This window comes from Sinohyriopsis cumingii, chromosome 3, assembly GCF_028554795.1.
Source record: "Sinohyriopsis cumingii isolate HCF-2022 chromosome 3, ASM2855479v2, whole genome shotgun sequence".
Taxonomy (NCBI): Eukaryota; Metazoa; Mollusca; class Bivalvia; order Unionida; family Unionidae; genus Sinohyriopsis; species Sinohyriopsis cumingii.
In genome coordinates, this window is record NC_142963.1 from 1,060,239 (window position 1) to 1,072,966 (window position 12,728).

General features: G+C 37.5%; 1 protein-coding gene across 1 annotated transcript in view; it reads right to left on the minus strand.

Moving 5' to 3' along the window:
* The window catches only part of LOC149802327 (uncharacterized), a 138,914-nt gene that overhangs the window by 30,664 nt on the left and 95,522 nt on the right, over positions 1-12,728 (minus strand). The window contains exon 6 of the mRNA XM_089951541.1: positions 5,312-6,048. Coding sequence (XP_089807667.1) covers positions 5,312-6,048 — 737 coding nt within the window. The remainder of the gene's footprint in view (positions 1-5,311; positions 6,049-12,728) is intronic.

Sequence of the window (12,728 nt, forward strand, 5' to 3'; positions counted from 1 at the left end):
TATACTGCTGCCTGAAACAGCTTGCATGCATACTGCTAACTGAAACAGCTTCCATGTACAATGCTGCCTGAAACAGCTTCCATGTATACTGCTCAGTAACTTTACCCTTTAGAGAAAATAAGATGCCAGCAAAGACTACTTGAGTAGGAAAAGAGTGCAATATGCAAGAAATAATAGTAAAAACTCTGAGAAAAGTGCAAACAAGTGAGAAGCATGTTTTAAAAAAGCATTGCCACATCTGAACCAGAGATGAAGAGAAAATAATCATAATAAGACAAACTCTAAATTCAGCATTTCCTTTACATCTTTGAATATTCTCACCATGCTTTTTCACCATCCCCAATGATTTTGGGTTAATCCAAAGTGATTATAAATTTGCTTCTTGTTCATAAAAAGCACAGCTTGTTTCTTTCAAACATGATTACCATGGTATCAAATCAGTCAATATTTGTTTTTATTTCTCACTTATTTGTTCAGATTGTTTAAACTAATCCTTTTTTTAATAATTTTGTACAAATTAAATCTGAGGTATTTAAACATTCCTAATGTGCCAATCAAAGTGTGATACTCCAAATAAGCACTAAGATTTATTTCAATTATGCATATTTGATTTGCATGGACTATTGTTTTATTCTATTCATGACTGGGCGAAATATATGTCTATAGGTCAATTCAAGTTACTCTGCAAGTACAATAGGTTATTTTACATGTCTTGTCACCTGTCTGATGCATGCTAACATTATATTCAGTAGATAATGAACAGTAGGTGATAAATGAAGGATGGCTGCGAGGAGGGTAAGAAGCAATATATTCTACCAGTAAACACAAGATTTTTATTTTCTGTTAATGATTTTTGTATTTGAATTCTGACCAGTCCTCACTACTGATAATGCTTTGAATCTGGTAAAAACTAACTTACAATTGCTTGAGAAAAACGCTGTATTTTCCTAAATAGTTTTGTAAATAAAACCCTTTATTTTTTAGACCCTTTATTTTTTTGAGACAATTCCTATATTCCTATAATTTGTACATTAGAAATTGTAATGATATAAAATTTAATGAGCTCATGAACTCTGAGTATTGATATAATTACCTGGGCCCCAGGTGGCCAAAAGTGGTCTAAGGTGCATGCCTTTACAGATCACTGACATCTCACCTCAGTCCACATGGATTCTAGTCTCAGGCTCGGCCAATATGGGTACGTGAGAAAGCATGCCAGTAGCTTTATGCAGGTCAGTGGTCCTTTCCAGGGTCTTCATAAGTTCTACCTCTAAAAACCTATTATCTGCTATATAACCCACAAAAACTTAAACTGATATTTCCCACACTATAATCTTTTGCAAACAGTGATACTGCATCAGTTGAACAAAACATGCCATAGCTGTTCTTTTCCTTGATGCATGTTTATACAAGGAATTTGTCAACTGACAAACCTATCCATGCTTAAAATCACTTTTCAATTGGACCATACAGGGAAACAGACACTACTTTGATGTGCATTAATTATGTTCCTTACAATTTAACTTAATTTGCACAAACTGTTAACTCATCATTTGTGTTTTGTTTCACATACTCCACTTGGGTCATGATTATCATCAAAGTCCAAAAGTTCAAAGGTTAAAGACAGCTGTAATTCCACAATTTTTTATTCTTAGTAAGCCATTTCAGGTGTTGTTACCATATATTCTTGCTTATAAGTCCAACCACAAAACTACACAGACCTCAATCAGCTGTCACATAATGCAGTAGCCAGAGTCTATATTCTTTGTTCTACTGACTCTACCTAAAAGCTTCAATTTGCTGGTGCAATATATAATGGCAAATCTGAGTATGTGCAGTTTGATTCAATTTATAAGCAAATCAGTTAGTTTTGCTTGTCACCCCTGCTAGGGTATAGGCCATGCACAAAAGATCGCCAGAAGTTTCTGTCCTGTGCCATCCCCTCGAGCTGACTCCAGGTGTGACCCATCTTAGAGATGTCTACCTCAAGAGGGCACGTCGCCAGGTATTTCTTGGTCAACCCCTTCTCCACTTGCTTTGAGGGTTCCACCTCAATGCCTGTCTGGTAATGTTGGTTGGCGGCTTACGTAGGGTGTGTCCTACCCAACCCTACTGTCTCTTCTTGATCTCATCCTCTACTCTGGGAGGTTCTCTGCCACAGGTTGGTGTTGCTGATGGTGTCTGGCCGGCTTATCTGGAGAATTCTTCTTAGGCAGCTGTTGATGAAGGTCTGAACTCTCTTTATGGCCGACTTGGTGGTTCTCCAGGTCTCTGCTCCATACAGTAGAACTGACTTCACACTGGAGTTAAACACTGATCTTGGTAGTCAAGGAAATTTCTCTGGAGCTCCAGATGTTCTTGAGCTTTATGAAGGCCGCGCTCGCCTTTCCAATCGTTGCCTTGATGTCTGCATCTGTGCCACCCTGCTGGTTGATAATGCTGCCTAGGTATGTAGAGGACTCCACCTCTTCCAGGGGGCTTCCATGCAGTGTGACTAGTTTGTTGCTGACATAATTGATCTTGAGGATCTTGGTCTTGTCTTTGTGGATGTTAAAGCCAACCTGTGCTGATGTGGCTGCCAGTAAATCAGTCTTGTCCTGCATTTGCTACTGATTATGGAATAGGAGTGCTAGGTCATCGGCAAAATTCAGGTCCTCAAGCCATTTCTCCGCCCTTTGGTGGATGTCTTCATAATCCAGTTGATGGTGAGAAAAAAGAGAACTAGCGACAGCAAGCAGCCTTGCTTCATGCCAGTCTGCACTAGGAAGCTGTCTGTGTGCTGTCCTGCATGAATGACTCTGCAGGACATTCCGTTATAAGCGTTCTTGATCAGGTTCACCAGCTAGGTTGGGATGCCGTAGTGGTGAAGTTTCCAGAGTGTCTCTTGGTCCATGATGCCGGATGCCTTCTAATAACAACAAAGTTGATGTAGACTGAAGAATTCCACTCCAACAATTGCTCAACTATGATGCAAAGAGTAGCTATTTGGTTCATACATGATCTGTTCTGCCAGAAACCTGTTTGCTCATCTCGTAACTGTGGGTCGACGGCCTCCTTCATCCTTTCCAAGAGGACCTGGTTGTGACTTTCCCTGGTACTGACAAGAGTGTGATTCCTCTGTAGTTGAAGCAGTTGCTGAGATCGCCTTTCTTTGGGATCTTGATGAGGTATCCCTCCTTCCAGTCAGTCGGTATTTCTTCTTCCTCCCAGATCTTCTCAAAGAGGGGTTATAACATTTCCACTTAAGTCTCCAGGTCGGCTCTGAGGGCTTCTGCTGGGATGCCATCTGGTCCATCTGCCTTGCCATTCTTCATTTGGGTGATGGCTTTCCTGATCCCGTCTCTGGTGGGATTGTCACAGCTTATGGGGAGATCTGCGTTGGCTGGGTGGATTTCTGGGGTGTTTAGTGGTGCTGGCCTGTTCAACAGTTCTTCAAAATGTTCTGCCCATCTATTCAATTGGTGTTCTGTACTTGCTATGGTCTTTCCCTGCTTGTCCTTTATGAGTCTCTCTGTTTTGCTGTACTTCTTGGTGATGTCGTACAGCTTCTTCATGTTTCTACTTCCGGCCGCTTCTTCTGTCTCTGCTGCCAGTCCTTTAACGTAGATTCTCCTGTCTATCTTGATGCTTCTTTTCACTTCTCTGCAGGCATCAGTGTACTCTTTTTGTACCTTTACTTTTGTAGTTTTTGTCCTGCTGCTATTTATTGCTGCTTTCTTCTGTTTCCGCTCCTGGATTTTGTGCAATGTTTCGGCTGAAATCCATTATTTCTGCTGGGGCTTCGTGTGGCCTAGTACTTCTTGGCATGTTGATTTTACTGCCTCCTTAACTTTCTGCCATCTGTTGTTCACATTGTCTTCCTTCTCTTCAAGAAGCTCTTGTAGCACTTGGTACTTGTTGTTACGTGTCAGTCTGTATTCTTCTTTAGTTTTTGCATCTTTCAACAAGCTGATGTTAAACTTTGTTTACTTCTCTTTCGTTTCCATCCAGTTCTTCTTCAGCTTAAGTTTCAGCCTTGCGACAACTAAGTTGTGGTCAGATGCCACATCTGCTCCCCTCTTCACCCTCACATCTTGCAGGGATCTCTGGACTTCTTGGTTATGCAAATGTGGTCAGTCTGATTTTCTGTCACATGATCTGATGATATCCATGTGTTCTTGTGGATTCTCTTGAGGGAAAAGATGGTACCCCCGATGGCCAGGTTTTATAAGCAAATACTGACAGTATTTAGAAGTAAAATGAAAAACTGCCAGTTCCTCAAAGCACCACACTCCCATCCCCATTTATTATTTTCACAAAATATTCTCCAGTTTAATGCTTAAGAAAAAGAAACTGGTATGTGGGGATGTGGGGGTGGACCACACAGACAAGAAACAGTCCAAAAAAAGGGTCTAACTTTGCTCAAGTTTGGACAAATAAAAATGATCACTATATAAAATTGTCAAATTCAAAAACTTCAATTTTTTGCTGCCTTAAGAGAAATAACTTCTAAATGTCAAATTTAGTTCAGAAAACATTACGTATATAATAAATAAACTCATTTCATTGTCAATACCATTACTGTTATTACACCTTGTTTCAATAAAATCCCTCTACCATTTGTGAAACATTAGAGGTATCATTGTATTTCACAAGTTTATAAGTGGACTGCTCTTGTACACTTGAATGGCTACCACCATTCCAGTGATGTAAAATATTGAAATTTTTATTAATTGCAAAATTGTTTGTAAACTTTAGCAAAACCCAGTTTTGATATGACCACCCATTCATATTCAAGTTTCTACCTGACCTTTATGGTGCTGCTGGGGTTTCTTTCCTGATAACCTGCTGAACTACTATCTGGTTTTAAAATTTGTCAGATCTTGTACAAGTATCTATGTACGGGTAGCTAAACTAGTCTTAGTCACAACCCATAATACAGGTTTAGCAGCATCTACAAGATACCCATACAATTTTTAAAATGTCCTTAGTTACAAACCAGTAAGAAAAATACCAACTTTATTAAATTCTTATATACAGCTGATGTCACTTGTCTTACTTACTGTAACATCTCATAAATAACACATCACCACTTTTCACAAAAATTTTCAAATCCGTAAAAGTTTAAGGCAACATTTTCATTTTAATGATAAGCCTACCCCTACATTTATCAAATTTTTAAATGTTGACCCAGTAAGGATATCAATGATGAAATATCGTATATTCATTTTCAATCTACCTTTCAGTGTATTTTTTTTCTATGAAAATGCTTTAAAGCAACTGCACAAAGCAAATTTGTGGGTAAATGTTTATCTGTGTATGTGATGAGTACCTGTAGAATTTCATCCAGAAGTGACATTTCTCTCTGCAAGTCAATCTCTTCTTGCTGCAATTTTTCCAAAGCCTTTCTTCTATGAGACAATCCTGCAACATGATCAATCTCCTCATCTATTTCATTTGGCATTGACTGACTGTAGTCATTATATTGATCCATGAATACATTCCCATAGCCACATAAAGCAGGAGCACTTGATGACATTGGAACAGTCTTAAGGTTTGTCTCATTATTTCTGTTGTGTAGGCTGTTGTCCCTGCTCTGAATCAATGTGTGACTGCCATAAATTGAGTCCTCTTCTGTATGATTGGACCCCTTGGGATGTGGCTCTGCCATGGGGGCTGGGATCTGGTATGACATAACATTGTTGTTGTACTCTCCTGAACACCATGCTCCATGTTCAACATCCTGAACCCTTCCATTCATCTGCACAGTTTTCATATCCTCCCTGTTCTGTTTTTCAGGCTGGAACGACTCAACTTTCCGAATGCGACGGGGTGGTATATCATATATTGCCATAAGACGTTCCTTTTCAACATTTTCAATGCTTATCAGACGATTTTTCTCCATGTAACTTTTGCCACGGCGGTAATCCATAAAACTGATGGAGTGCCGCTTTGGTCGCATCCATGTCTGATCTTCTTGAATATTTTGGACACTATATGTCTGTGTGTTTTGGAAGTTCTTGAAGTTGTCACTCACAGAATTTTTGGCAGGTTCCAGATATTCACTTCCTATAAAGACAAAAGTATAACATTAAAATATAAGCACAAAATTCGTCAACACTAGTCAGGAAGCATAACACACAATATATACATGACCAATAAATGCCAATTAAAATACTGTATCTTGCTGTCTGTGGTGCTTGCCCTATACCAGGCAGACGTGTACCTAATGGATGAGTATAAGAAGTTTAGTTGTTTATAGTCCAAGCAATGGATAAAAAAAGGAATGATAAACAGTTAGATGTCACATCTACATATTGATCCCAATATTAAGAAAACTGACAATGTTCTGCTATTTCTAATTTCAAATGGGTTATTGTCCAAAAAGAGCTGGTGATTTAGTTTTTAAAAAAACAAACAAAAGTTTAACACTTTAAGACTCCTCCCTAGGACAGCAATACCTTCTTAATGCATGTATTGCAGATATACACCATAGATGCTGCAGTAACTATGAATTATACACTACCTTCTTAATACCTGTATTGCAGATATACACCATAGATGCTGCAGTAACTAAGAATTATACACTACCTTCTAAATACCTGTATCGCAGATATACACCATAGATGCTGCAGCAACTATGAATTATACACTACCTTCTTAATACCTGTATTGCAGATATACACCATAGATGCTGCAGTAACTATGAATTATACACTACCTTCTTAATACCTGTATTGCAGATATACACCATAGATGCTGCAGTAACTAAGAATTATACACTACCTTCTAAATACCTGTATCGCAGATATACACCATAGATGCTGCAGCAACTATGAATTATACACTACCTTCTTAATACCTGTATTGCAGATATACACCATAGATGCTGCAGTAACTATGAATTATACACTACCTTCTAAATACCTGTATCGCAGATATACACCATAGATGCTGCAGTAACTAAGAATTATACAATACCTTCTTAATACCTGTATTGCAGATATACACCATAGATGCTGCAGTAACTAAGAATTATACACTACCTTCTTAATACCTGTATTGCAGATATACACCATAGATGCTGCTGTAACTAAGAATTATACAATGGTTGTGAATCCAATTCAACACTTTGATCATATCCAGAAGGTAGGTCAAATAGTGTCTACATAGGAAACAAAAATACACTCTTTAATCATCTCAAAGGCACAAATTAGGCTGACAGTTTCCTGTTGGCAAATACTTTTTTTAACTACCACTTACAGACTTGAATATTTTGCAAACTCAATACTGATATTTTCTGACAGCAAATATTTATATCCTAATAACAGGACAAGATCAATCCAGTACATACTCATACTTAATACAAACAGATGTACTGAAGACTGCAAAGTACCCTATAGCACTGTCTGAAATGCTTCCATTTTTGTTTTAAATTAATTCGCCATGAATCAGTCTTAGTTTGTTTTTGGCTCTGTGACCAGAAAACTATTTCGCATATTGTTGTTTGCATTTGTTGGTGACCTTTGTTATGATGAAAGGAAATGGATTTGTGTTCAGAATAAAGCTGAAACAAGGTAATCAAAACATCTAAGCTGTGGTTTAGACTGAACTTCATTTCTGGTTGCAAGTGAAAAACCACGCTCATGATAGTCTAGGCATGATCAAATATGTACAATCTGCTATCTTTAATACAGCTTCCAGTAATCTAATAAACACAATAATATAATACAGTTCATTGTTTGCTTTCATGTTTTATGCCACAGCAACACATGTATGTTATTTAATGCCAAAACAACTTGAGCAAAATGCCTTCCCCAAGGACACCATATAATCAATCTGGGCTGAGCCGATGGTAGGATTCAAACTTGCACCATTTTGGTTGCGAGTCAAGCACACTAACCACTGAGTCACATGTGGCTCCTTCCTCCATCAGCTGCCACTTACAAGAAGCAGGACACATTGGGCATGGAAACATTCTGTAAAAGTCTGCTTCTGTCACAGTCAGATATACAACACTTCACTGTACATGAACTTAAATGCGACTCTCTTGGAGAGGCTGATCTCCAATGGCCAAAAAGAAACTCCAAGAATCCAAAATAAGACCATTTATCTGTAACTGCTAAGTGCTGAAATGATGTGTGACATTCTTGAGCTATAAGAATTATTTCAAATTGGCTGTGGCGGCCACCACACTGGATGATTTTCATTAACATTAATTATATACATTCATTATACAATATTACAAGTCTTTTGATGAAAACCCTATGTCAGTATGACCACTGTTCTGGTGGAATAGAAATAACAAGATTTTTGAGATGGCTATTGTGGCAGCCATTTTGGATGTCCAATTAGCACTAATTTTGATTTAAAGTCAACGAGATACCTTAGAAAGTCAAACCTCATGTTGCTATGGCCATCCATTCAGAAGGAACAGTACTAAGAGTTTTTCATGCCAACCATAGTGGCTATATTGGTTGTTGGGTCGGCATCAATTTCATTTATTAAATCCTAGACACTTTTTAAGATTCTTTTAGTGAAAACCCAATATCAATATGAATTTCTGTTCTGCAGAGTTCCCCACATTTTTCAAAAATTTTGTACAAGTTCTTTCTCCTAAATAATAATGATTTTTTCAAGGTTCATGTATAAGCCTTACTGAACTGAATCAACAACAAACTGGTGCCAAATACGTCAATTTTTAAAATCAAAATTAGACATATGCCACATAGTAAAAACCACAAGATGCTGTCACTAGAAACAAGTGTAACTATTGAAATTCATATAAATCTGCATGTAATCAATTCAATTTGCACATGAACACACACAAAATGTTAACTTCTGCTTAACTGCATATGTTGGTCAGAACAAAGTTTATTTTAGAAAATGGTTGTTTTCAATGTTTAATATACATTTATGTAAGGACTCAATTTTTTTCTTTCTTAAAAATCCACTTATATCTGGTTGGTGCTCTGAACATCTACTTTCAATGTAATTTGATGATGGACTGTACAGTAAATGCCATCAATGTCAAGCACTGCCCAGAGACTGGGACTCGGCACTGAAAAACTGACCCAGTGCAAATTACCAAATAATAAGCAAAGATTTTTATCAAAGCACATGGTGCATATCTGGGGAAGATAAGCTTTATTATTTTTCTCTTAAACTTATCAAGGTCTTATGTTGCAGACAACTCTCTCAGACAATGGCACAATGTGACACTTGACTAGTCTTCACAACTTCTGTACAATAAAAGATCCAACGTGAAGCCAACTGCTTGGTAACCAGTCTACTAGACTAGTCTGATCACCAGCGTCCCTGGATTGATGAAACAAGTATGTTTAGGGCAAGGACCCAAATGATTCATATAATAAATGTACTTCAACTGTAAGGGAGTTCTGCAAACTCCAAAGATTCTGTTCAGAATGCAATAAATTTAACACAACTGAATGACAACTCAATTACCGGTACACATTTTTGTTTCTGAGATTTAAGTGGCAGCTGAAATTTCCCAAAAATTCAAGGGCTTTCAAGGTCAGGAACAAACCAATTCTTTCTCCAAACTTTTTCCCAGTAGCATGGGAACCATGGTACATGAGAGGTAATGATAAAATTTACAAGACAGCTTTGATAAGTTGCCCTACAGGATGTAACACGTCTTATACATTTAGGATGAATTAGACATCATAACAAGAGGGGCCCCGAATGGCCGAGTGGTCTAAAGCGCTCTCCATTACGGATCACTGCCATCTTACCTGTCTGCGTGGGTTTGAGTCTAGGATTCAGCCAGTGTGGGTATGTGAGAAAGCTTGCCAGTAGCTTCTTATGGGTCGGTGGTTCTTCCCGGGCTTTTCCCAGGTTCTTCCTCCACCATTAATACTGGCCGCCATGCATAGCCTATCGTGTGCTGAAAAATGGCATTAAACCCTACAACAACAACATCATAAAAAGACTTCTGGTGAATACCCCATGTCAATACAACTTTTAGTTTAGCAGTAGCAGCAATACAACATTTCCGAGATGGCTGCAACAGTAGCCATAGTAGTGCTCAGGTCAGTACCATTTAAATTTATGACCAACTAGAGATCACATGAAGTCTTTTAAAGCAAATCCTCTGTCTATGTTACAATCCACCCTGCATAAGAAACAAACAAGATTTTCAGGATGACTGCCATTGTGACCCTATTTGATGTCAGACTGGCACCAATTTTATTTATAATCAACTAGACATCATAAGAAGTCTTCTGGTGAAAACCCCACTTTGACCTTCCATTTATAAGTAGTGATTACAAGGTTTACAAGATGACTGCCAGAGTGGTCATAATGATATCAGATTTGAACCATTATTCAACCAGACATTATAAGAAGTCTTTTTTGTGAAAACCCCATATAGATATGACCATAAATTCAACAGTGATTCCAAGATTTAAATGATGAACCAATAATACATTATGAGAAGTCTCTATTCAAACGCTATGTCAATATGACCCTATATTCAGGAGAAGTATCTATTCAAACCCTATGTCAATATGACCCTATATTCAGGAGAAGCATTTTCAAGATTGCCACTGAGGTGGCTATACTGGATGTTCAAATGACACCATTTTCATTTAGGACCAATTTGACATTGGTATGAATGTGTGTATATGTTTCATGGTAATACCTGAAGTAGTTCAGGAGGAGTAGCAATAAAAGAAACTACCAATGACGATGGATAGATATCAGAATACAGATGATGGGCAACATTTTTAAGATTTTGAAAGGAATTCCTACTACAATGCTGTCTTTCAAATTTGGTCAAATTCTGTTCGGCACTTTTATTTAAAGAAACTGTTTGGAATTGTCTATTTTTATTCACATTAGCCTTATCTAATGGCAGATCAGAATAGTCTATATAAAGTTAAAAGGCCTCTTATGTTATAACACTCTGTCAAATTTGGTCCATCTCTTCTCTAAGGTTGTTGAGAAGACATCTGAAGGTTTTCCATTTTTAGTAATGGTGGCCATAATAGATGACATATTGCCAACTTTTGAATACAAATGAAAGACATTTTTGCCAGGAAGCTACTGTCCAATATATTCAAATTCTATGTAATAGTTTTCTTCAAATTGTATTTGCTGAAGTTTGCATTATATAGTATATATAGTAAATTCATGGCAATGTTACTTTTTGTTCAAGAGCAGCAGTGATTACAAGATTTTCAAAATGGTCACTGAGGTGGCCATATAAAACATCAGCTCAGTGACTCCATATTAATGGGAACTTAGCATTCAAGGTGTAGCAATAATAAGATTTCAAAAGAGCTGCTGTGGTGGCTATACTGAACAACAGATTGGCACCATTTTCATTTACGACCAACTAGACATCATAAGAAGTCTTAAAGTGAAAATCCCATGTTGATATGACCAGCTATTCAGCACAGTAATCAATGCAAATATTTTCAAGATCATTACTGTAGCAGACATACTAGATGTCTGAGCAGCTCCATTTTCAGTAAGGACCAAGTACACCATGGGATGAACATTTACATAAAGTGTCATGGCAACCTAACAAGCAGTTAAGGAGATTTAGAGATAACAAGAGCTAATGGTGGGCAGATGAGGAAGAACAGACCATCAAGTAAGCTTGTCTGGTCTATGATCTGCAGAACTTGCATTGGTGCAGTTTTCTGCCCATCAGTTCTGTCCAAACTGTTCATTTACATGAGGGGTAACATATCTCATTTGTAGATTTAGTCACAACTTTCAAATTTCAGTCAGTTTTGTGCACTTGTGGTGAACAAAGTATTTTTGCAAAAGTTTTTAAGAAAAGTAGATATAATCACCAAGAATGATATTTGCTGCTTTCTGATGAACATCAACATCTTCATGGATATTCTACCAAGATATTTTTTATCAAAGTTTTTCACTAAAACAAGCAATTATTTTGATTCACAAAAAGTTTCAAACAAAAATCTCATTTTTGAGCCTGGCTGCAGTAGCTGCTTCTCCTGAAATTCAAACTGTATATATAATGTTGTGAAAACAGACATGAAGATCTTTTTTTAGCTTCAACTGACCTAATATGATATGTAGCAACAATGAATTCAGCAGCCAAACTGAGGAGTCACTCACATGCAGGCAAATACAGTTTTGAAACAATTCTTCTGCTATGAAAAGTATTTTAGACTTGTGACACAGGAATACTGAACATATGCTGAAACTGGAACTCCCATGTTTTGACTCACAATTAGTTCCATGGTGCCAACAAAGTCATCTGCTCAGATTCTTAGATTAAATGTTTTGGTAGCATTTTCTGCTTAAAAAAACAAATACATGCAGAATGTTTCAATTGTTTATAAAATTAATTATGCCAATGCTTTTATAAATGCCCAGGAATATTGTGATGCAGTACATCTATGCATTTACAGGCATATGTGTGTATGTATTTTCCTTGAACTCCTCCTTCACTCTTAAACCTAGACATATACAATTTAAGTCATATGGGTATAGATTGTGCCAGCACTCATGGTTCTGATCACATCCCTGGGGGTGGGGCTGGATGGTAAGGGTGATTTTAAATAACCCAAGCTGCATGTTTCAAGTGTCATTTCACAGGCATGTGTTATCAATAGTCCAGCTGACAACAAATGTCACACTGGGTGATGGGCTGGGGTTTCTCCTTATCACCATGGAACTTTGCTCTGGATCATAACAAAGCTATTCAGACTGTGCCATATAACCATATATACATTTACTGGGCATGAAAT